We start from the raw sequence: 25,747 nt of genomic DNA, 5'->3' as shown, positions 1-25,747 counted from the left end.
TGTATTTATGTATTAAGTATAGCCACTTTAGGATCTGTTTTCCCTAAGAGAATATTTCACATTCAAGCCAATCTGATTGTCTTACATTAAAAAAAAACCTTATTGGATCCTCGACTATTTACAATTATGTTATTAAAAAGCTGCATTCTTTTTTCATAGTATAGTTTGGCACTTTCTGGTGACTTTTTTGTTTTGGGTTATTTGTATAACACTTTTGAAAAATGGACATTGTACCAAAGCAGTGTTTCTAAAAAGACTTTGGCTGTTGTACAATAATAGTGCTTGATTCCTGTCTGATTCTCACCAGACGTGAATGCCAGTAAGGCATTAATTAGATGAATTGACCACAGAAGGCTTAATTTTTCATCTTATTTTTCAATGCAAACAACACACAAGATAATTAGATTTTTAACTCGTACAACAAAAGTATAGGAATTTCCGTAATCATATTTTTTATGTTAAATATTAATTTTAGTGTACAACTAGAAATTATTTTTTTTTTTTTCCTAACAGAAAGGTATAAAGGATGTACCGTAATTTCCGGACTATAAAGCGCACCCTTATATAAGCCGCACTATTTTAACAAATATTTTTATTTTTAACATAAATAAGCCGCACCTGTCTATACTAATGTACTTTTCACAGGCTTTAACGAAAGACGCGTTACACACGGTGTAACAAGTGAAATATGTTGCGCTTCCTTTAGGAGCATAGCGGTATTTTGGGAATGACCTGCCACTACATTCTCCCGGTATTACTGCGTGTGTGTAAGACTGAGGATTATGTCCTTATTATTTTCTGATGCTGATTTCTAAGTTTCTAAGTTATGACTAACCCGTAACGCTGTTGCCAAGAAAAATTAAAAAAGCCGCTTCGTTGTTTAAGCTGCGGGGTTCAAAATGTGGGGAAAAAAGTAGCGGCTTATAGTCAGAAAAATACGGTACTCATTCTTTGGCTTTGTTTACCTTTCTCTAAAGGTTTAAGACATTGACAAACATGTCTTGTACTTTTCTTTATACTCAAAATTTCTTAGCTGTGAGTGAAGGATTGCTTGGCTGTAATTAGAAAGCTGTAATTTCTTTCACTGTGAAATTCTCCTCCGATGCATTCATTTCCAGAATGAGGCAGGTGGGCTACGGGGAAGGTGCTCAATGGTGTGTTTCTTTCACATGGCCCTATTTGCATAATGACATGAGGTGTAATAGATGGTGTACAGAGACGCATTGGAGTTCTGTGAATACTGGATGGCAGTTATGGTGAAAGTTTGCCCTCATTAACCTGCCTTCACCAGCTTGTTTCCGCTGTGTCATTCAACCTTGCTGTGATCTCGGTCCGATTTGACAGGGAATGAATTGGAGAGTTCAAAGAGAAGAATAGTGAGAATTTCAATTTGTCTAAAGATATAAAAATGGCACTATTTCTTCCAGAATATTTGAAAATCATTTGCAGTGCTGCCAGAAATGAAACGGACAGATGTAGACAAATAACTGTGGGAGAGCGTATGAGCACGGGAATAAGGAACGCCACGACAGGTCAGGTGCAAAGGCTTTTCAGCCACTTTTATTTATTTTGGTCTGCTTGCTTAGTGCCTTACACAGCACGTTTCTGGCACACACACACACTCACCCCTCTACATTCTCTTCCTTAAATGCCCCCTCCGATCACTGGAAAAGGTTTAGGTTTTAGGTGAGGCAATCCCATGTCTATCTGCTCCTGGCCTCGCCCTCCATTCACAACCCCAACCCCCCCCCCCCCCCCCCATCCTAAAAATAATGAACTTTACACAGGCTTTAACGAAAGAGAGTGTCTGTTACACGGTGTAACTGGTGAAATATGTTGTGGCTCCTTTAAGAGCAGAGTGGTATTTTGGGAATAGCCTGCCGCCGCATTTTTCCGGTATTACGGCATGTGTGCAAGGCCAAGGAATATGTCCTTATTATTTTCTGATGCTCATTTCTAAGTTTCTTTGACTAACCTGTAATGCTGTTGCCAAGAAAAATAAAAAAGCACGAGTTTTGGAAACCTGTCTGTGCTTATATGATTTCTGTTGCAACTGGAGTTAGCGAGCTCTCCCTTCACCCAGACTCAATGCGTTACAACGGCTTGTATCTAAACAGTAGCCTACCTTGTTGTTTAAGCCGCGGGGTACGAAGCGTGGGAAAAAAAGTAGCGGCTTATAGTCGGAAAATACGGTATATGTTTCTAAACAGACTACAAGCTTTAACTGGTTCTTGACCTAACAAATGAAAAACAATGGTTTGCCTATTGAATATGCTTTGGATTATGTTTGATTCATGTGTTAAAATATATTGTGCATGATCTAGCAAAATTCCTTGTCCTCCATTCGCAATTATAATTTTCTGTGTTTAGTGTTCCACTCAGGAGTTTTACCTCATCAGCAGCACCATGTCCCGACTGAGTGCAGAACTCCAAGCCCTTGTACCCGCTATCCAATCACAGCTCAGCTCTGCTCTTTTAAAAAACCTGCTTCTGGACACACCCCAGCTCCTGAGCTCTACATACAATTTATTCACAGTGCTCAATGAAAAGGCTGCCAAGTGCGTAAAGGCTAAGAGTATAATGCATAACCACTAATTAATTAATTAATTCATTAATTATCTATCTATCTATCTATCTATCTATCTATCTATCTATCTATCTATCTATCTATCTATCTATCTATCTATCTATCTATCTATCTATCTATCTATCTATCTATCTATCTATCTATCTATCATGTGTGTACATTGTAAAGTATTTTATTACAAATACATATTGCATCAATCAAAGTTTCTGTAAATCTGTAACCTTTTTAAACTAGGTTTCAGTACCTTAAAATAAGTATGCATATACAGTATTTATTTATTTATTTATTGTCCTCCAGGACTGGAAATAAAACTGAGCTTTTTGAGGACCTGACAGATTTTCCTGTAATTAAGGAAAGAAAAGATGAAATTCAGACTGTTCTTGCCGAAATTATGGATCATCGGCGAGAATTACGCATCGTCCTTCGAAACCCGTCACTGGATTACGCCACCGTTTCTGGACAAGAGGTACAAGAACAGTTTTATTAGTGCCATTTTATATTTCTATATTCTTTTTCCTCTAAACACCAATAGTGTATGAATGTACAGGCAATAAATGTATCTCAGAGTAGTGTGTTTAGATCGATGCTACTGCATTAGACTCCTGAATTATTGGTTTTATTTTTGTCAACATATAGAGCTGCTGTATTGTTGTATTGTAATATCATTTCAATCCAATTATACCTTTCAGAAAGTTGTGTATTTGTTTCTGCAAAATAGTGGTTTCTGACCAAATTGCACCTCCTACACTTAAGGATGAAGCCTTCATAAGAGACAATAGCATCAACAACCTCTTCCTGTAATGTCTAACAAGGTTGAAAAGCACTTCAAGATGTGCTACATTTTAATATCCTGCAAAAGCAGACAGGATTTGGGTGAAAATATACAGACAGCTGGTGAAAAAATTTGATATCATCAATCTTCATGAGAGCTGATACACTAAGCATATAACAGCCCCAAAACACTAAACTTCAAACAAGAACAGATACCTCACAACACACAGAAAAGAGAAATAATGCATAATTAATGCTAATGCTAAATGCTAATAATCATTCACCCTCATTATTATCCACATCGTCACCATCATCATCACCTTCAGGAAACATAAAACAAAAACCAAGAATCGTGTATATCTCATACACATACCGAGTGTGGCCTTTTTTATTTTAAAGTGCCAATAATTCTGCATGTAACTGTGTTAAAAATTTACATTGTTAAGCACAGCGAGTCTGAATGCGAGTGCTTGACTTGAGAGTGCCATATATTTTATTTTCAGCATTATAGAAGGACTGTGCATTCGTCTGCAGGCAGTATATCTGATGTAAAAATTTTTAAAGATGGCTCAGAACAGTCGCTGTGTGTTTGTAAATTGGGCTGCAAACAAAATGGCTTTTAAATATGACAATTTTATTTGTACGATTGTTTTTGCTTTTTCGCTTTAAAGCATGCCATCCAAACGCTTATTTAAATGAGGAACAACATGGCAAGATTTTTTCAGCATGCCGCTCTGTCATAGTGTGGAAGGCAAAAGGGCAATCTCTAAAATGTCACAGTTTGTGTGGAGTTCCAGGCCTGCTTCTCCATCTGTTCATTCCACTCCAAACTCTTGCATAAGCTATTAGTTTCAACTTCTCCTGCAGTGTGCGGACACTGGCTGATTCTCATCCCCAAGCGAAATCACGCTAGTTTTCTGTGATTGTCTTTTTTCTTTTTCTCCATGTTAACACTTCAGCCCTGTTTGCCGTCCACATGTCTCCATCAGAGCTCGGCTCATCAAGCAGGCAGCAGTGCTTCAGTGAAAGGGCTTGTATTTTAATGCAGCAATCAGCTGCCTGAGCTGCGAGGGAAACTGCACTTACATGAATTATACCAGTGTGTGCTGAAACACTGCATGATAATTTACAGTAAGAGCTGCCCTGTCTGGTACATGCATAACCACTTGCAGTGATGCTTTGTGTTTAAAATATTCAAGAATCTATTTCTGGCCTGCTTGGTAACTAAAGGTTTTTCCTCAGCATTTAAATAGGCTAAAGTATTTGTCAAGTTTATACCGGACATTATGAGAAGGCTTTGAATAATTGCTGTACAAATCTTGGACGTATTGTTTGAAATATTTTTGTAAGGCATTCGACTGTTAGGAGTGTTGAATAAAATGTGAGATTCGTTTTATTTGGATTCGTTTTATTTTCTTTGAATAGGATATATAGAATAGTGCACTTTTGTATAGCTTTTTTTGCTATGCCGCTAACTTTGAACAATAACAGGAATAAATCGAAATTATTAACTGCTACAAAAAAAGAAATGAGAACGTCTTACATCATCTATAAATATTATTTGATATAAACAGTACATACAGTATCTCACAAAGTTGAGTATCCCTCACATTTCTGTAGCCATTTTAGTAAATCTTTTCAAAGGGCAATACTCTAGAAATGAAACGTTGGATACATTTTAGAGTGGTCAATGTGCAGCTTGTATTTCAGTACCGATTTACTGTCCTCTAAAAATAACTCAACATACACCCATTGGAGTCTAAATAACTTTCAACAAAAGTGAGTACACCCGAGTGTGATAACAGTAATAGCAGCTGTACATTGCTTAACTATGCAAAGTCACATGTCCTATTTATCATGTTTATGTTTATGTCTGCTTGATAGGACCATACTGTGTATTAGAGCAGTCAAAATGTGGTGCTTGTTCACTGATTCTCTCAGTGTTTAGACCATACGCCGCACACTGCAACAAGTTGGTTTTCATGGCCGTCGTCCCAAAATGAAGCCTCTTCTAAAGCTGGCTTGCAAAAAACTGGGCTCTTCCAACATAATAACAATCCTAAACACAATGCTAAAATTATAACTGCCTTGATGAGGATGCTGAAGATGAAGGTGATTGAGTGGGTAAGAATGTCTACAGATCTGAACCCTATTGAGCACCTGTACGGAATCAACTCAACATTTCATCGTTGCTGAAATGTGAGGGGTGTACTTACTTTTGATATATTGTATATGCATTATTGAAGCATGTTGGTGGTAGCATTGGCTTCATGGTTGCTTCAATATTATTGATGTTATGGATTCATGACACATTTCATATTAAGAGTGGTGGTAATTATGCAAGGCATTGTAGGACTAACTAGTAGCTTTGATGGGCAAGATTAAAAGGATAAAGTGTTGTCTGATTATAATTGAATTGCAGCCCTAGTATACTTACATACATGTATCTTTGTGATATTTAGGAGTCTCTGGGACATCAGCATGTATAAACGTGTTGTATCTCAGTAATTCATGAGACATGTCCCTGTTTACCGCCATGCTGCTTTGTATTTAAGCACGAAGGCGATGTGAGCTATTAATCTTTACTCTCTGTTCTTTTGTCGCAGTTCTTGGAGACAGGAAAGATGCAACACTGTTTCTTACACTGTGAGATATCTCTTTGCAGATAGAGTTTTTTCAAGCATTTTATTGACTGTCATTTTCTCCTCTCTGCCGCTCTTTTGACCAGTTTCTCATCGAGGTGAAAAACAGCATGTCCTCTATTGTCCCTTCAGACTGGGTTAAAATTAGCAGGTGGGTAATGCCTTGCTGCTCCACAACACATGCATTTATTCTAGATAATCATCTAAATGTATTTATAATCAATCTTATCTTTCTTCCTGTGCCTTTTTAGCACCAAAGTTGTGGGTCGTTACCACTCTCCCTTTATCGTGGAGAGACTCCGGCATCTGTTGCGGGTGCGCGAGCAGCTGGTTATAGACTGCGGCAGAGAATGGATCAACTTCCTCCAGTGAGTACATCATGACCTCGCAGGCCCCTTTATGCAGCACCTTTTTTCTCGTCTCTTCTAATGGCGTTGTTTTACTCTGAATGTAGGCTTTTTTTTGTTTGTTTTGTTTTAACTGCCAGCTTAGTGTACAAGTTGCCTAATTATAGATCCAAGCTGTTGTGCCTGTATGTTGACTCAGTAACTCAGTATGTGTCTTCTGCAAAGACCCCTTGACCATTGGCTGCTGCTTTATCATATTCTCCATTTTATCGTAGGCTATTTGGGGAACATTACTACATCCTGAAGAAAGCAGTGGGTTACCTAGCAACCGTCGACTGCCTCTTTTCATTGGCCCAGGTTGCTAAAGACAACAATTACTGCAGGTGTGGAATTCTTTCTAGCATAATCCATGCTCCGGATGTTTTTGCTTTTCATCTTTTTTCATCATTCTTAACTCATTTTTTGTTTTCTGCTAATCTTGTGTATTGTAGTAATGGGCATTTTTTGTTGTTGTCATCAAGAAGTTAAAACTAAATGAATTACTGAATCTGTTTAAAATAAATGGTGCGTGTGTGAAACTACTTTGCTTTTATAAAAGCAGAGAATTAATTTTTAAGTGGTAGAAATACAAAAAAGCTAGCAGGCTAATTGATATTGATATTGATATACATTTTATAAATCTGACTTGAACATCCATGTTGAAAATGGTTGCTTTCTTAAACAAAGGAAAAACTACAAGGCTATCAAACCCATAATTTGATTTCCAGAGTCTAATATTTTAGATTTGTTGTTTTGTATGATTTTTTTTTTTTGCAATACAGTGTCTTGTATATCTTTCAAAATATTGCACAAAAGAGTTAAAAAAAAATTTGGGGGGGGTATTTTAATGTTGGCTGGAAAAGAATCTGCGTTTATCATTCTTTGTATTTTCTATATTGTTTTTCTTTAAACTTTGCTAAGACAAACATATCCACAACATTTGGTTCCACTTGCTGTCTTAACTTTATCCCAATAAACTAGTACTCCGTATGTTCTATATTAGGTAAAAATAAAAAAAAGTAATAGTCATGCAATGGAATCCTGCTTTAAAGAAAAATAGTTTAGGTTTGTTTTTATTTCGTGTCAAGCCAAGAATGGTAAGATCTTTAGTTAGATTTCCATTTTTTATTAATTCTATTTTTTTTTTTTAAAAGATACCGACAAAACTTCAGACATTTTGCTCGTGGCTCCTGTTGCTATAAAAAGCACATTCTCCTCTTGGATGAAGGGTGATTTTTGTCTTTTGTATTTTGTGCGAGGTGTTTAAAACTCCTTACATAAGCGTAGGTGGAGGATTGAGAGTGGAGGGACCCCAGAGGGCTCTGTGTGGCCAGCAGCAGGCTCCAGCCCGCCTCCGAAGCGTACGTAGCCAACTCCCTCTGCTTCTCACAGCCTGTGTGGAGGAGTGGATTTGACTTTGAAGGCTGAGGTTTTTTACGCCAACTACACCCCATCCGTTTAGCTCTGCCACCTCCTTCCTCCTGTTCCACACAGCACCAAAGATTCTCCTTACACTACACCACAGAATGTATATATTTAGACAATCACAAGTCCAGCGTTTTACTCGAATGCCCTTTTTTTGTGTCTTGTTATATAAGCGTGATTTTTGGTGATTGTGCTGTAATCGCTGTTATGCCCAGTCAAATTTCATGCTACAGTCAGGTTTTTTTAATGCATCACACTGTATTTAATGCTGGTGCCTAAATGTGCTGTGTGCAGGCCAGAGATTCTGGAGCAAGAGGGCCATGTAGTAATCCGGGAAGGCAAACACCCAGTCATTAACATGCTGATGGCAGAGCAGGATCAGTTTGTGCCCAATGATACTGATCTTCAGGTAATAACCCATCAATGATGTGCATGATTTACACCTGTTACTCATTTGATCAGGAACTGCTATAAGATGTGTGCACGTTGTATTCTTTGGATTGTTATATCACCTCAAAATACATTGCCCGGATAGAAAGAGAGCGAGTGAAGGGGAAGGCTGCAAAAAAAGAAAACATGTTGGTCTCATCTTGCAACAACCACCTTCTGAAATGCCATTAATGAATGGCAATTAAGAGGAATTAAGGCAAGAGCTGGAAGTCCAAGTAAACTCTGATACAACAGCCAGCAGATGTTTTTGAACAGAAAGGAAAACTAAAATTCTTAAATGTTAATAAGGATATGCAGGAAGGTATAATTTTCATTGATATAGTAGCACAATATACATTTTGCTTGAAAAAAAAATAAAAATGATCTGCATGAAGTGTTCCTGATCAGCATTTTGAAGTATGCAAAATAACATCTAGATAAGTCAAAGAAGCAAGGGCTAAGGGCTCCTTTTTCAGAAACAAGCACACCAACTGTTGAAAATAAAGGCCAAAAGGAGGTGTTAGGAAATACCTGCATATTAGTCTGTGCAAACGTTTGATTACAACTATTACTATTATAATATATTGTATACAACTATGACAAGATTAGAAATGAGTTTATTAGAGGGACAGCCCATGTAGGACGTTTTGGAGACAAGGTGAGGGAGGCGAGATTGAGATGGTTTGGACATGTGCAGAGGAGGAACATGAGTTATATTGGTAGAAGAATGCTGAGGATGGAGCCACCAGGAAGGAGGAAAAGAGGAAGACCAAGGAGGAGGTTTATGAATGTGGTGAGGGAAGACATGCAGGTAGTTGGTGTGAAAGAGGCAGCTGTAGAGGACAGAGTGGTTTGGAGACGGTTAATCCACTGTGGCAACCCCTAATGGAAGCAGCCGAAAGAAGAAGAAGAAGAAGAAGAAGTATACTACTGAGTGCCTGCTTTTCATGTGACTTAATTTACACAATTATTGTTTGTAAAATATTACCCACACATGCAAATTAGCACCATTTATTTAACATCTTACAAAAAAAGTAAATGCTGTGTTGAGAATAATTTTACCACTCAGATATGTGGTTTATAGTGATTCTATGTTGTTTTCCTTTCTACAGAGGGAAATATTTTTATAAAGTTCAACATCGCACCTCATGGTCTTAAGTTCACTGACATGGGGCTAGTGTATATATACAGTGAGGAAAATAAGTATTTGAACACCCTGCTGTTTTGCAAGTTCTCCCACTTAGAAATCATGGAGGGGTCTGAAATTGTCATCGTAGGTGCATGTCCACTGTGAGAGACATAATCTAAAAAAAAAATTCAAGAAATCACAATTTATGATTTTTTAACTATTTATTTGTATGATACAGCTGCAAATAAGTATTTGAACACCTGAGAAAGTCAATGGTAATATTTGGTACAGTAGCCTTTGTTTGAAATTACAGAGGTAAAACGTTTCCTGTAGTTTTTCACCAGGGTTGCACACACTGCAGGAGGGATTTTGGCCCACTCCTCCACACAGATCTTCTCTAGATCAGTCAGGTTTCTGGCCTGTCGCTGAGAAACATGGAGTTTGAGCTCCCTCCAAAAATTACTCCTTGGTTATCCTGGCTGTGTGCTTCGGGTCATTGTCATGTTGGAAGACCCAGCCTCGACCCATCTTCAATGATCTAACTGAGGGAAGGAGGTTGTTCCCCATAATCTCGCAATACATGGCCCCGGTCATCCTCTCCTTAATACAGTGCAGTCGCCCTGTCCCATGTGCAGAAACCCCCCCCCCAAAGTATGATGCTACCACCCCCATGCTTCACAGTAGGGATGGTGTTCTTGGAATGGTACTCATCATTCTTCTTCCTCCAAACACGTTTAGTGGAATTATGACCCAAAAGTTCTATTTTGGTCTCATCTGACCACATGACTTTCTCCCATGACTCCTCTGGATCATCCAAATAGTCATTGGCAAACTTAAGACGTGCCTTGACATGTGCTGGTTTAAGCAGGGGAACCTTCCGTGCCATGCATGATTTCAAACCATGACGTCTTCGTGTATTACCAACAGTAACCTTGGAAACGGTGGTCCCAGCTCTTTTCAGGTCATTGACCATCTCCTCCCGTGTAGTTCTGGGCTGATTTCTCACCTTCCTTAGGATCATTGAGACCCCACGAGGTGAGATCTTGCATGGAGCCCCAGTCCGAGGGAGATTGACAGCCATGTTTAGCTTCTTCCATTTTCTAATGATTGCTCCAACAGTGGACCTTTTTTCACCAAGCTGCTTGGCAATTTCCCCGTAGCCCTTTCAAGCCTTGTGGAGGTGTACAATTTTGTCTCTAGTGTCTTTGGACAGCTCTTTGGTCTTGGCCATGTTAGTAGTTGGATTCTTACTGATTGTATGGGGTGGACAGGTGTCTTTATGCAGCTAACGACCTCAAACAGGTGCATCTAATTTAGGATAATAAATGTAGTGGAGGTGGACATTTTAAAGGCAGACTAACAGGTCTTTGAGGGTCAGAATTCTAGCTGATAAACAGGTGTTCAAATACTTATTTGCAGCTGTATCATACAAATAAATAGTTAAAAAATCATACATTGTGATTTCTAGATTTTTTTTTTAGATTATGTCTCTCACAGTGGACATGCACCTACGATGACAATTTCAAAACCGTGATTTCTAAGTGGGAGAACTTGCAAAATAGCAGGGTGTTCAAATACTTATTTTCCTCACTGTGTGTATATGTGTGTGTGTGTATATGTATATGTATATATATATATATATATATATATATATATATATATATATATATATATATATATATATATATATATATATATATATATATATATACTCTTCCATGCATCTGTTTGAGGTTTAAGACATGATCACAGCCATCATGAGCAGTTAGCAAAACGCAGAAATTATCTCATTTTAATGATTTTCTCATCCTCCTTTATGTGTTATGCCATTTTTGCAATTATAATTTTTTTACTTGGCCTCTAGCTCTTTCACTAACTGCACACATATGAGCTTTGTTCACGTGTGATCTCAGTAAATCAGACTTAAGTGTTTGTGCTGGGTAGAGAACAATTCAACATTAAATAATATCTGGCCAGCAGTGCTGCCATCCATAGAGAGAGTTAAATGGGGTGCTGTGAATATTTGTTCTGCTTTTACAGTATTTGCTACTGCTTGTTTATATCGTCTTTTAGTTTTCCTTGTGAAAAGCTTTGTTTTCTGTTTGAAGATGCTTTAGAAAATACATGGGGTGTAACTGATTCAGTGGGCAGTATGTGTATATTGGTTTACTACAGTGGTTTTTATAACTGCGGCCATTTGTCTTTAGGATTTAGCGTTCAGTATAATCCATAAAGTAGTTGTAAGAGTTTTAATCTATAATGATATTGATTGACTGTGTGTGGAAGCACACTTTTAACAGCAGAAATAAAAAGATCATTATTTGTAAGAAATATAGATTTTTGCCCGGAGAGTAATCCCTTTGAAACTTTGCTTTAGCTATGTGTGTAGGGGACTACAAGGCTTGATTATTGCTGAGGCATGTAGAAAGAGCAGGTAGAAGGTTGTCGCAAGCATTTATGATAGCAGTGCCATCTGTCTTTTTAATCACAGGTAAATCAGTTTCTGGCATGAGAAAATGTAAATATACAGTAAGCCTCCATTATGTAGCAGGTACTGTATGCAGGAGGTGCTAATTTTTATTTATTGTCTCTTTTGCAAGTTTTTCATTTTTTATCTTTCTCAAATTTCTCATTCTTTCATGTGCTCCGTTTTTCACTCCATTTTTTTCACTACATGCTCCTTCTCGCTCTCTTTTGCTCTCAGCGTTCTCACGTGTTCTTTCGTTCTCTTACTCCCTCTCTCTCGTCTCTCTTGCAGTCTCTTTCGCTCTCATGTGCTCTATTTCTCTCTTGCTTTTTAGATTTTGTATTCTTTAGTATTTGTGTTCAAGATAATCCTGTAATAGTCTTTTAGTGCATTCTATCATTAGAGGAAGTAAGAAGGTGCAGTATCTCCAGTAGATCTTGAGGATCTCCATAATTGATCACACTTTACAAAGCTGGCCATTCAGTAGGAAGTAGATAGACAAATAGAATAGAATAGGAGAGGGGTTTGCTTGCTGATTCATATAATAAGTTGTCCTATGTTACCTGGTGCAAATACTTGTTCACTGTAGGACTACATTCATAATTTTTTAAAAGATCCTCAAAGGACAATGTGACATCCCTTATCTGCAGCCAGCTGGAGGTAACCAAATTTATAACCTTGCTTCTAAGATGAAATTTTTTTTCAATATTTTTTTTCCTTTTTTTAATAATAATCGTCAACATAAGTAAAATGCGTATTATAGCTAATAGTGCAGAATTTTTATTAAAAATTCAGTTCAGGACTGAGGTCAGAAGAGATTAAAAGCCTATCCTCCATTCTGTCACAGCCTCTTTTCCATTTCGGATCACAGTCACCAGTGAGACACCTTTTTTTTTCATCGTCCACACACTTTTGTTCTTTTTTCAGTCCTTTATGTTCCCCCTGCTTGTTGTATTCTTTCTATACTACCATCAGTCCAAACCACCACATTTATCACCACTGATGTATTCTGTATTATCACTCTTGTTGGTTTCTTTGTGGTTTATCTGTCTTGATCTGGACATTTCAAAACAACTGGGTTCTCTGTTTTTCTTCTTTTTAAAATTTTTTTTTTAATTGTTTTTTCTTCTTTATCTACTGAATCCACAAAATACATTTGTACACCTTTTTTTAGCTATACTTAGCTATATCATTTTATTATCTCAACCTACCACACAGATTCTAATGCTTAAAAAAAAAAACATTTGTGCTATTCACAATTTATCAGCTCAATAAATACTCAATTATCCATTGAACCAGTTCACCAAGCAATAAAAACAAAACAGGAATCCTGTGGCTAGACATCAACCATTCATGAAGGAGTACAATTAACACAACTTGAACACGGATAATAAGCTTTATGGTGTACTGAAACAGAAAATGCTGTGTTATGCTGAATAATATCTAGACACTGGTAATCTTATGGCAGTGCCTTTTCAATAATTTAAAGAGCGATCACATGTTGCATAGCAACTGTTGGGCTACAGTCAGTAATTGGGTACCTACTAAGTGCATCTAGGTGATCGGTGTGTCTGAAAACCAGCAAATTAATACATACTGTATAAAACGCTTTAAAACTTTTCTTATTTTTTAGGGTTAAGACACTTGAATGCTATGAATATAATGTTATAAACATCTAAGTAAAAATTTTCCTATGACTTCACAAGCACATTTGCTTGAATCGTTAATTAATTATTTCTGTATGCTGGCATGCAGTCTGTCCTTTGCATTCTGCCTGTATTTAGCCTGGCATCTTATAACATCCACTTGGTCAATGCCCACCACCTTTTAAACCAGACCCCTCTCTCTCTCTCTCTCTCTCTCTCTCTCTCTCTCTCTCTCTCTCTCTCTCTCTCTCTCTCTCTCTCTCTCTCTCTCTCTCTCTCTCTCTCTCTCTCTCTCTCTCTCTCTCTCTCTCTCTCTCTCTCTCTCTCTCTCTACCAGTCATATTTTTTCATATTATCCTTTTAATTATTCTTGCCAAGTTGGCATTAAAGCCAAGTTCCTGTATAATGAACATCTGCACTTGTTTACTCTACATATGCTGTGCTGTTTGATTTTAGCAGCACAGTGTTGATGAATCCAGTATGTTAAATTAATGACCAGACCAGTGCAGTGATGACATTGATCACTGACACTCCATTTTATCATCATGACCTTCCTTTTAGAGTGAGGGTAAGCGAACCATGATCATCACTGGACCAAACATGGGGGGAAAGAGCTCGTATATTCGCCAGGTTGCTCTTATCACCATAATGGCCCAACTTGGATCCTTTGTGCCAGCCAGGGAGGCATCATTTGGCATTGTGGATGGCATTTATACAAGGTATGGTGGTCTTTTCATTTATTTTTCTCCTTTTCTTGCATTATATATTGTGTATATAGGACATATGTGAATGTATAAATAGATTATACATCAATATCTATCTCTCTATCTCTCTCTCTCTTTCTCTCTCTCTACATTGAAGTATTTCATACCTCAGCATGCTTATCAGGGGTTTATTTCTTATAGGATGAGTTGTTCTGATTAGACAGTATATCTGTATGCAGGGAGCTTTGATACCTGCCCATCCCACGCCTATGCATAACTGTTGCCACAAAGTTGAAAGTACTCAGTTTTTATCGGGTATCTATCACATTACAATGTCTCTTTACTGGAACTAAGAGGTCCAAGCATGACAATAACCCTGTACACAAAGCAAGCTCCATGAACGCATTTTTGCCAAGGACCTAGTGGAAGAACTTGTGTGGCCTGCATGGAGCCCTGCTCTCAACCCTACTAAAGACCTTAATGATTAACTAACTGTTCCTGATCGGTAGCCATATGTATGTGCACATTTTTTTATTTTATTTATATATATATATATATATACACAGTGAGGAAAATAAGTATTTGAACACCCTGCTATTTTGCAAGTTCTCCCACTTAGAAATCATGGAGGGGTCTGAAATCGTCATCGTAGGTGCATGTCCACTGTGAGAGACATAATAAAAATAAAAAAAAATCCAGAAATCACAATGTATAATTTTTCAACCATTTATTTGTATGATACAGCTGCAAATAAGTATTTGAACACCTGAGGAAGTCAATGGTAATATTTGGTACAGTAGCCTTTGTTTGCAATTACAGAGGTCAAACGTTTCCTGTAGTTTTTCACCAGGTTTGCACACACTGCAGAAGGGATTTTGGCCCACTCCTCCACACAGATCTTCTCTAGATCAGTCAGGTTTCTGGCCTGTCGCTGAGAAACACGGAGTTTGAGCTCCCTCCAAAGATTCTCTATTGGGTTTAGGTCTGGAGACTGGCTAGGCCATGCCAGAACCTTGATATGCTTCTTACAGAGCCACTGCTTGGTTATCCTGGCTGTGTGCTTCGGGTCATTGTCATGTTGGAAGACCCAGCCTCGACCCATCTTCAATGCTCTAACTGAGGGAAGGAGATTGTTCCCCAAAATCTCGCAATACATGGCCCCAGAATGGGTACAGGGTGCAGAAAAACACCCCCAAAGCATGATGCTACCACCCCCATGCTTCACAGTAGGGATGGTGTTCTTGGGATGGTACTCATCATTCTTCTTCCTCCAAACACGTTTAGTGGAATTATGACCCAAAAGTTCTATTTTGGTCTCATCTGACCACATGACTTTCCCCCATGACTCCTCTGGATCATCCAAATGGTCATCGGCAAACTTAAGACGTGCCTGGACATGTGCTGGTTTAAGCAGGGGAACCTTCAGTGCCATGCATGATTTCAAATCATGACGTCTTAGTGTATTACCAACAGTAACCTTGAAAACAGCTCCTCCTGTGTAGTTCTGGGTTGATTTATCACCGTGCTTAGGATCATTAAAACCCCACGAGGTGAGATCTTGCATGGAGCCCCAGTCTGAGGGAGATTGACAGTCATGTTCAGCTTCTTCCATTTTCTAATGATTGCTCCAACAGTGGACCTTTTTTCACCAAGCTGCTTGGCAATTTCCCCGTAGCCCTTTCCAGCCTTGTGGAAGTGTACAATTTTGTCTCTAGTGTCTTTGGACAGCTCTTTGGTCTTGGCCATGTTAGTAGTTGGATTCTTACTGATTGTATGGGGTGGACAGGTGTCTTTATGCAGCTAACGACCTCAAACAGGTGCATCTAATTTAGGATAATAAATGTAGTGGAGGTGGACATTTTAAAGGCAGACTAACAGGTCTTTGAGGGTCAGAATTCTAGCTGATAGACAGGTGTTCAAATACTTATTTGCAGCTGTATCATACAAATAAATAGTTTAAAAATCATATATTGTGATTTCTGTTTTTTTTTTTAGATTATGTCTCTCACAGTGGACATGCACCTACGATGCAGACCCCTCCATGATTTTTAAGTGGAAGAACTTGCAAAATAGCAGGGTGTTTAAATACTTATTTTCCTCACTGTAATATATATATATATTTATATAAGCGAGAAAGTATATAAAACCACATACAGTTTCAGACAACCCCCAAACACTGAATTCAAGCCACAGTACACTGTGAAGACAGTGAAGCATGCACAAACGTCATGTTATGGGAATGCTTCTCATACTACGGTGTTGGGCCTATTTATCGCATTCCAGGGATCATGGATCAGTTTGAGTACATTAAAATACTTAGAGGTCATGTTGCCTTATACCGAGGAGGAGATGCCCTTTAAATAGGTGTTTCAACAAGACACGAACCCCAAAACCCCCAGTAAGCGAGCAGCATCTTGAATCCAGACCAATCCCCAGACCTTAATCCAATTGAATATTTGTGGGGTGACTTAAAAAATGCTGTTTCTGAGGCAAAACCACAAAATGCACTTTTTTTTTATACAATGGATTTGTGGTGTGTAGTGAAGTCGTCCTGGGCTGGAATACCTGTTCATGGGTGCCAGAGGTTGGTCGACTCCATGCAACACAATCATGGTTATACAACTAAACATTAGTTCAGTGATTCAAAGGAAAGTTAAATCTTCAAGCATTTCTCAGTTTATACAGTAAATGTTTTGACTTTGTAAAGAAACTTGCAGAGACTGATGATATTTTTTGAACAGCCTATCATTATTTTTTCTTTACTTTCTGTAAGGTAATAACTAACTAACGATTTCATCGATTGTTTTCTTTATTAAAGAGCAATACTAAATATGCAAAAGAAAATAAGACGAGTCTCTTAAAATGAACAAGTAATTTGTTTCCTTTTTAGACAAATACAATTTTATATTGATGAAATTTCATACAAGAATATCTGTCATTATTTTTGCCATATTACATCAAAATACAAATACAGTGCATGTAAAAAGTCCCTTCTCGTAGAGTAAGTTATGGGAAAATACTCATGTATTTATTTATTAAATCTCACACAATATCTCGGTGAGTTTCATGTCTCTGGAAAATCGGCTTGAAAGAAAAACGTGATTCACTACCTACTCTACACTGCCACTGCGGGGGGACTTTTTGAACGCAGTGGATTTAAATAAAAATGTAAAAATCAACTTAAAATGACTTCATAAAGGTAACCGCACTGTACAGTGTTTTCTTAACGTTTTAGTTTGAAATTCCCAAACTTTGGTAACTTTCTGGCCTTTTCTTTGGCCTGAATCCTCTCCTTGCCCCTTGCTGTTTTCTCTGCATTCCTCCAATTTTTTTTTATTTTTTATTCTGCAGTGTCTTCTGTGTTACCTGTCCAGAGCACTCCAGTGTTTAGTGGGCGGTGCATCGGTAATAATGGTCCGTGGGAAACACTGTTTTCCGTGTATAGTTAAACGGACTAAACGAAGCGTAACATTTTTGTAATCGAGTTACTCAAGGAATCATTTTGGCCCTAATATATATCTAAAATGATTAAGGGCTGCTTGAGGGCTGCTTGATGGTTCAGTTGGTAGTGTAGTGTGTGTGACCTCACAAATCCAGGGTCTCTAATTCAGTCCTGAGCTTGGTTTACTCTATATTTGGACTTTCACATATTTCCCTGTGTTCATGCAGATTTTCTCCATATGCTCAGGTTCCCTTCTACCTTCCAAAAACATGCCATTATGTGGATTTGCCTAAGCTAAATTGCCTCTAGGTATGAGTGTGTGTGTGTGTGTGTGTGTGTGTGTGTGTGTGCTTATTGCCAGCTCAGTGTTCGTGGGATTCACCCTGGATCCACCACCCTGGTCAAGAAAAAAAAATATTGAAGGGGGAAAAATTCAGCTTTAAGTTTCACAGTTTGCATGGATATATCTATACTTACATAAATAAATATAATCAATAAATCCATGAAATATCTTAGTCTACAGGTTGGTATTTTAATATTTGTTGTGATTTTGAAAGATCACTAGATCATCTGGTGAGGTACTTGTTCATGGTTATACAATGCACTCCACCAATCTTTAAGTTTGGTAATCAAATAATAGATGGTTCAGATCCCTCACACATTCTTCCCTCAGCTAGACTTTAGTTTCCGCACCCACATTAAATGCCTACCTCTCATGAACAAGATCTCTTTTAAAGAACATTGATTATTTCCGCCCACTTGCTCTCTCTCTCTCCTCTAATGCAGAACTATGCTTTCCTCCCTAATGGTTACAGTGTTGGGAAATAAGGAGCTCAGACAGAGTAATAAAGCATTCTCAGTCATGCACATTGAAATGCTTCCTGTTCCACAATGTACTTGTCAGTCCTCTCAGCGTGCACACTGCGATTGTTCTCTCATTTTCTGCCTGTTCAATAGGCGGGTTGGAGAAGGACAGCTGACAGTTTGGGCCTCAGTGGCCATGACAACACTCAAAAGGCCTGGCAGACTTCAGGCTTCTGATGGAATTGTCAGGAGATGGAGGAAGTGAAACCATGGCCACTGGTACAGGTGCTTTAGTTCACCAAAATTAGTAAGAACTACTAAGGAAGCATTTTGTAGAAGAAAAACGTTAAGGAAAGAAAAAGAAGAGAAGGTAAAAGTAAGAAACGTGAAAAATGAGAAGAAAAGGACAGATCAGCTTTCATTGTCATTTCAACTATATATAGCTGACCCATTACACAGTGAAATGAAATAACGTCCCTCCTGACCACTCGTGCTACATACAACAATCACAGAGAACAGAAAACACAGGGCTAAGGACTAGTAAGTGTCCTCGCCACATAAAGTGCATGTGTGCAACCTGGTGCAAACAGTGCAAGACAACACAGGACAGTGCAAGACAAATACACAAAATACTAAATAAAAAAATAACTCCTCCAGTAAACCTGTTGTGAAGAGACGTAGAGTGAACAGTAACAAAAATGTAAACAAAATGTTGTGCAAAGAGCAAATAGCAGCAATCCAAAAAAGATGCATGTAAACAGTTTTTGGTAATGAAGTGATGTAATGTGAGTGGTGCTAAAGACATGGGTGTGCGAAGTGAGTACGGGTGTGTGTTGAGTCTGGGTTGTACAGATCAGTCACACAGTTTTGTGTGTGTGTGTGTGTGTCAGTTCAGTTCAGTTCAGTTCTGTGTTGAAAAGCCTGGTGGCTAGAGGGAAGAAGCTGTTACACAGTCTGGATTTGACAGCCCAAATGCTTCGGAACCGCTTCCCTGATGGCAGGAGGATGAAGAGTATGTGAGGGGTGTGTGGGGTCATCTAAAATGCTGTTGGCTTTGCGGATGCAGCGTGTGGTGTAAATGTCCATGATAGAGGGGAGAGAGACTCAGATGATCTCCTCAGCTGTCCTCACTATCCTCTGTAGGGTCTTGCGATCCGAAACTGTGCAATTCCCAAATCAGGGAGTGATGCAGCTGCTCTCAATGGTCCCTCTGTAGAACGTGATCAGGATGGGGGAGGGGGATAGGATTTCCTTAACCTTTTCAGGAAGTAGAGACGCTGCTGGGCTTTTTAGGTGATGGAGCAGGTGTTGAGTGCCCAAGTGAGGTTATCTGCCAAATGAACACCAAGGAATTTGGTGCTCTTGACGATCTCCACTGAGGATCCATTGATGATCAGTGGAGAATAACCACTTTGTGCTTTCCTGGAGTCAACAACCGACGTTTAGAGACAGGTTGTTGGCTCCACACCAGGCTGTTAACCGTTGCACCTCCTCTCTGTAAGCTGACTCATCGTTCTTGCTGATGAGACCCACTACGGGCGTGTCATCGGCAAACTTAATGTGATTTGAGCTGTGCCATGCTACACAGTCGTAGGTCGGGGAACACTAAGAAGGAAAGACCTGGAATAAAAAAGAAAGCAAAGGAGAACAGAAAAATAAAAATAAAAGATAAGAAGAGGAGAAAAAAAAAAAAGACAAAATCTTATTTAAATGCAAGGTTTGTGAGATTTCATTGGTCATACTGATGGTTTAGGGTTTGAGCTTATCGGATTTTTCAGATCCAGGAGCTATGACTCTCAAATTAGTGAAGAAATTCTTTTTAATATTTTATGGCATTGCTTTAACGATTTGTTTAATAGTTCTGATTATAGAAAATTGAATGATGAATAATGAAAAAAGAAAGTAAGTAAAGAAGAAAGAAAAAAAAGAAAGCTCTGTGTTCAGAGGCTTTTATTTAACCACACATGCATTCTCTCTCTCGCTCTTTCCCTTTTTTTTTCCTCACTCTTTTTCCCAATATCAGTGACTCAAGCCTTTGTTACTAGCTTTAAAATTATGTTTAGGAACTAGGAAATAAGCTTAAGATTACATTCATACAAAATTAGTTCTACGTGCAAGCTTTTTAAGGACAGAAACAAGAATATTGAAATAAAAATCTGAACAGTGATTTGAGGTGTGGCAACTGTGGTATAAGCACAGTACATTGAACTGTAATTAATATCAACTGTGGCAATGGCTCAGGATGCATTTCAGCGCCGATCACACACGTCACACATCAACAAAGATGGAACTGTAATGACTAGACATTCGGTACCACCAAGATAAGGTTGGGTTTCCCTTTTGAGGTTTCATTATCATGCCATCTCAGGGAGTTTTCCCTTGCCACAGTCTTGCATATTAGGGACAAACTTAAGGAACAAATGTATATATTCATTTACAACATTTATATGTTTGTGAATCTGCTTTAAAACAATGTCCATTGTTAAAAACGTTATACAAATAAAACTTAAATTAATTAAAATATAAGCAGAATAATTGATTGGTTAAATAATTAACAGCCTTACTACCTCGGGTGTGCTTTGTTCATCTAATAATTCAACAACCTCTCTGCAGTTGCTCCTTACATATCCTCTGCAATTTCACAATATTGACTGACTTTGTTGATGACTGGTTCTACGTAGGTAGTGCTCTAATCATTAATTTAGCTTTGGTGAATTATCATATAAATGGAACTTCTTTCATGAAAATAAAGAAGGGATGGTGTAAGAGGAAGGTAATGCGGATCCATGAAGGCTTTCCATATTTATAAAAAAATTTAACAATGAAAAAGGGGGAAGAGAAATGCCTTATGATGTAATTATTTTAAATAATAATACTGGCATAACTCAAAGTTTTTTTTTTCTCTGATCTCTTCATGGTGCTGAGCAAGCAGTTTTGGCAAAAAGACTCAACCGCATTCTTCTTCGATTTGTTTTTTGGTCAGAAGCAATTTAAAGCAGCATTTTTCTCTCTTTATACAGCTTATTTATTTGCCTATGAGGCTTTTTACTATGTTTTGTGGTTGTGATGCTCCAAGTGACAGGTTGGATAATATGCAGTCATCGCATGTCTCCTTTAGACATCTTGACCAGCGGATCATTTATCATCAATATGTGTACAAAATTTGAATTAAGCATTTTTTTTTATGCTCATTATTACTCTAAATCATGTCTGACAGTATTTGGAAAATGGTAGCATGATTTGTAAGTGACTTTTATATTAAGACCGTGAATGTGTGTGTGTTTTTGTTAGTCTAATTATGTTAACACATTGTCAGCAGAAATGCACCATAGTGATCTCCTAATTAGTATCATGTGTAGCATGGACTGTTTTCATCATGGTTTTGCCCTGCTGGCGATGTAGAACAGGTGCATGATGGGGAGATGACATGTCACAAAACTCTAGGTTAGTGATTACTTTTCCCCATTTGATGTAGAAGTTTATTGCATTTTCCCTAAGCATCATTTAGCTCATATTAAAGTTAATGTGCACTTCAGGAATTGACCATGTGACCGACTGGGATATGGCATGGAAACACTTGGCATGTGCTGTTGAAAAGCAGAATAACTGTGTTTATCTAAGGAACTGAATTTTACAGCTCACTTCACTGATCTGATACCAGATGTGTGAATAATTTTTGCTCAGGCATCCTGGTGCTATGTTCGATATATTTGACTGTTGGCATTTCAATATACAGTATGTGGTGTTGTTTTTTTCTACCTTATGCCACCATAATGAATTTGAAATGAAGCAATTAAGATGTGATTGAAGGGTTTCAGCTTTCAGCATTGTCCAATTTTGAGCCTGTGAAACTTGAGCAACTCAAAAAAATGGCTCTAATTCCTAAATGAAGTATGCAATATTTTTGTTAAAACCCTTAAATGTATGCTTAAAGTCTTCACTTTACTTACAGTATTAACTGCATGAAAGTGCAACCTGATGTCAGTAAACAAGGTTGCTAGGCTGTGTTTTTTGTTTTTGTCTGCGGAATGGGGGTGGTGAATTTTAACTCCAACTGAGATTACTTACTACTATTACTACTACTACTACTACTACTACTACTACTACTGTACTACTATTACAACTCACACTACTATTACTAATGGTACTATTACTATCACTACTGATACTACTACTATTACTACTACTACTACTACTTTACTACTATTACAACTCACACTACTATTACTAATGGTACTATTACAATCACTACTGATACTACTGCTATTACTACTACCGATACTGATGCTACTACCACTATTACTATTACAACAGATACTACTGCTATTACTACTACCGATACTGATGCTACTACTACTATTACAACAGATACTACTGCTATTGCTACTACCGATACTGATACTACTACTACTACTACTACTATAACAGATACTACTGCTGTTATTACTACTAAAACTGATACTACAACTCCGATTACTTACTGCTTTTACTACTGTACTACTATTACTACTCACACTACTATTACTGATGGTACTATTACAAAGGATACTACTGCTATTACTACTACCAATACTGTTACTACTACTGTTACTACTACTGTACTACTAATACTACTACTATTACAATGGATACTACTGCTGTTACTAATACGGATAATGATACTACTACTACTACTACTACTACTACTGTACCACTACTAATACTACCGCTACTAATTCTTCTGTCACCACTATTATTACTTCTAATAAAGCAACTACAACTGAGATTCTTCTTCTTCTTCTTCTTCTTTCGGCTGCTCCCATTAGGGGTCGCCACAGCGGATCATCCGTCTCCATACCACCCTGTCCTCTATATCTGCCTCTTTTACACCAACTACCTGCATGTCTTCCCTCACCACATCCATGAACCTCCTCCTTGGCCTTCCTCTTTTCCTCCTACCTGGTGGCTCCATCTTCAGCATTTTTCTACCAATATAATTCATGTCCCTTCTCTGCACATGTCCAAACCATCTCAATCTCGCCTCCCTCACCTTGTCACCAAAACATCCTACATGTGCTGTCCCTCTAATAAACTCATTTCTAATCTTGTCCATCCTCGTCACTCCCAATGAAAACCTCAACATCTTCAGCTCTGCTACCTCCAGCTCCACCTCCTGTCTTTTACTCAATGCCACTGTCTCTAATCCATACAACATCGCAGGTCTCACCACAGTCCTATAAACTTTCCCTTTCATTCTTGCAGACACTCTTCTATCACAAATCACTCCTGTCACTCTTCTCCACCCACTCCACCCTGCCTGCACTCTTTTCTTTACTTCCCTAACACACTCTCCATTACTTTGCACTGTTGACCCCAGGTACCTGAACTCCTCCACCTTCTCCACCTCTTCTCCCTGCAACCGCATCACTCCACTGCCCTCCCTCTCATTCACACACATGTACTCTGTCTAACTCCTACTGACTTTCATTCCCCTTCTCTCCAGCGCATATCTCCACCTCTCCAGAATCTTCTCAACCTGCTCTCTACTCTCTCCACAAATCACAATATCATCTGCAAACATCATAGTCCAGGGAGACTCCTGTCTGACCTCGTCCGTCAACCTGTCCATCACCACTGCAAACAGGAAAGGGCTCAGGGCCGATCCTTGATGCAGTCCAACCTTCACCCTGAACCAGTCTGTCGTACCTACTGCACACTTTACTGCCGTCACACTGTCCTCATACATGTCCTGCACCACCCTCACATACTTCTCTGACACACCTGACTTCCTCATACAATACCACAACTCCTCTCTCGGCACCCTGTCGTACGCTTTATCTAAATCCACAAATACACAATGCAGCTCCTTCTGTCCTTCTCTATACTTCTCCATCAACATCCTCAAAGCAAATAAGGCATCTGTGGTGCTCTTCCTCGGCATGAAACCATACTGTTGCTCACAGATGGTCACCTCTTCTCTCAGCCTGGCTTCCACTACTCTTTCCCATAACTTCATGGTGTGACTGATCAACTTAATTCCCCTGTAGTTACTGCAGGTCTGCACATCTCCCTTATGCTTAAAGATCGGTACCAGCACACTCCTTCTCCATTCCTCAGGCATCCTCTCCCCTTCCAGAATCCTGTTAAACAATCTGGTTAAAAACTCTACTGCCATCTCTCCTAAACATCTCCACGCTTCTACCGGTATGTCATCTGGTCCAACCGACTTTCCATTCTTCATCCTCTTAATCGCTGCTCTCACTTCCTCCTTACTAATCCTATCTACATCCTGCTTCACCAACTCCACATCCTCCAACCTTCTCTCTCTCTGATTTTCCTCATTCATCAGCTGCTCAAAATATTCCCTCCATCTTCTCAACACACTCTCCTCACTAGTCAACACATTTCCCTCTCCATCCTTTATTGCTCTAACTTGCAGTACATCCTTCCCAGCTCGGTCCCTCTGCTTGGCCAATCGGTATAAATCCTTTTCTCCTTCCTTAGTGTCCAACCTCTTATACAGTTCCTCATATGCCTTTTCCTTGGCTTTCGCCACATCCCTTTTAAAAATAAAATGGATTTCTAAATTGCAATTGGACTTTGCAATACGAGCCTGTCAAGTTTGCTGGTGAAAGCATTATTGCTTTCACTCTCTGGAGATGCATGTTCTAATTAACAGGTGAGAAACATGTTCAAACAGCAGCCAATTAAGTCTTGAAGAGTTCAGCGACCCATGGTGCACTCTGTACTCATCCAAGCAAACAATGCTAATTGCATGTATGCCTTGAAACTCTGGGATGAGAATGAAATGACAGGGATTCAAACTGTATGAATCAGATGGATTATATTAAATGTCAAATTGTTCTGACTTGCAAAAGGAAATATTTACTGCACATACTTTATTAATTAAGTGTTTGGGGTGGTTAGGAATATGGAGCAAGTTCAACTAGACAAAACATCCAGCATGCAGAACTTAGAACAAATCTAAAATCATACAGAAGCCTGAAAGTACGGCTATTTTCAGAGCAGCACTTTCAAAATCTCATCTGTTGTCCACATTTCATTACGTCCTTGGTCTCGATGTTGGCATGCGCTGACTGGTCATGAGCACTGATGCACTTTTATTGAATGAACAGCAAGGTTACCAAGCACTTCTTCCTTCATCGCTTTCAGGTTACTATAGAAACAGAAAATGAAATGCAACAAAAAAGAGAAACGCTTAAACGGATGAAGCTTTTCAGACAAACAGGCTGTCAGCACTTCTCTCTCAAGGTTTTGATGCTACATCATCTTTGGCTTTGTATCATAGTTATCTGTTCTATCCCAGTTTCCTTTT

At 38.6% G+C, this 25,747-nt stretch overlaps 1 protein-coding gene across 3 annotated transcripts in view; it reads left to right on the top strand.

Moving 5' to 3' along the window:
* Nucleotides 1–25,747, top strand: part of msh3 (mutS homolog 3 (E. coli)) — a 67,081-nt gene that overhangs the window by 25,742 nt on the left and 15,592 nt on the right. For all 3 annotated transcript variants that reach the window (XM_083526631.1, XM_083526630.1, XM_083526632.1), the window contains exons 14-20: nt 2,371–2,558; nt 2,885–3,053; nt 6,087–6,151; nt 6,252–6,368; nt 6,623–6,730; nt 8,106–8,220; nt 14,044–14,201. In XM_083526631.1, coding sequence (XP_083382757.1) covers nt 2,371–2,558; nt 2,885–3,053; nt 6,087–6,151; nt 6,252–6,368; nt 6,623–6,730; nt 8,106–8,220; nt 14,044–14,201 — 920 coding nt within the window. The remainder of the gene's footprint in view (nt 1–2,370; nt 2,559–2,884; nt 3,054–6,086; nt 6,152–6,251; nt 6,369–6,622; nt 6,731–8,105; nt 8,221–14,043; nt 14,202–25,747) is intronic.

Source organism: Silurus aristotelis (genome assembly GCF_946808225.1).
Source record: "Silurus aristotelis genome assembly, chromosome: 23".
Classification (NCBI taxonomy): domain Eukaryota; kingdom Metazoa; phylum Chordata; class Actinopteri; order Siluriformes; family Siluridae; genus Silurus; species Silurus aristotelis.
The sequence above is the reverse complement of the archived record's forward strand: the minus strand, read 5'-3'. Positions and strand labels throughout refer to the sequence as shown.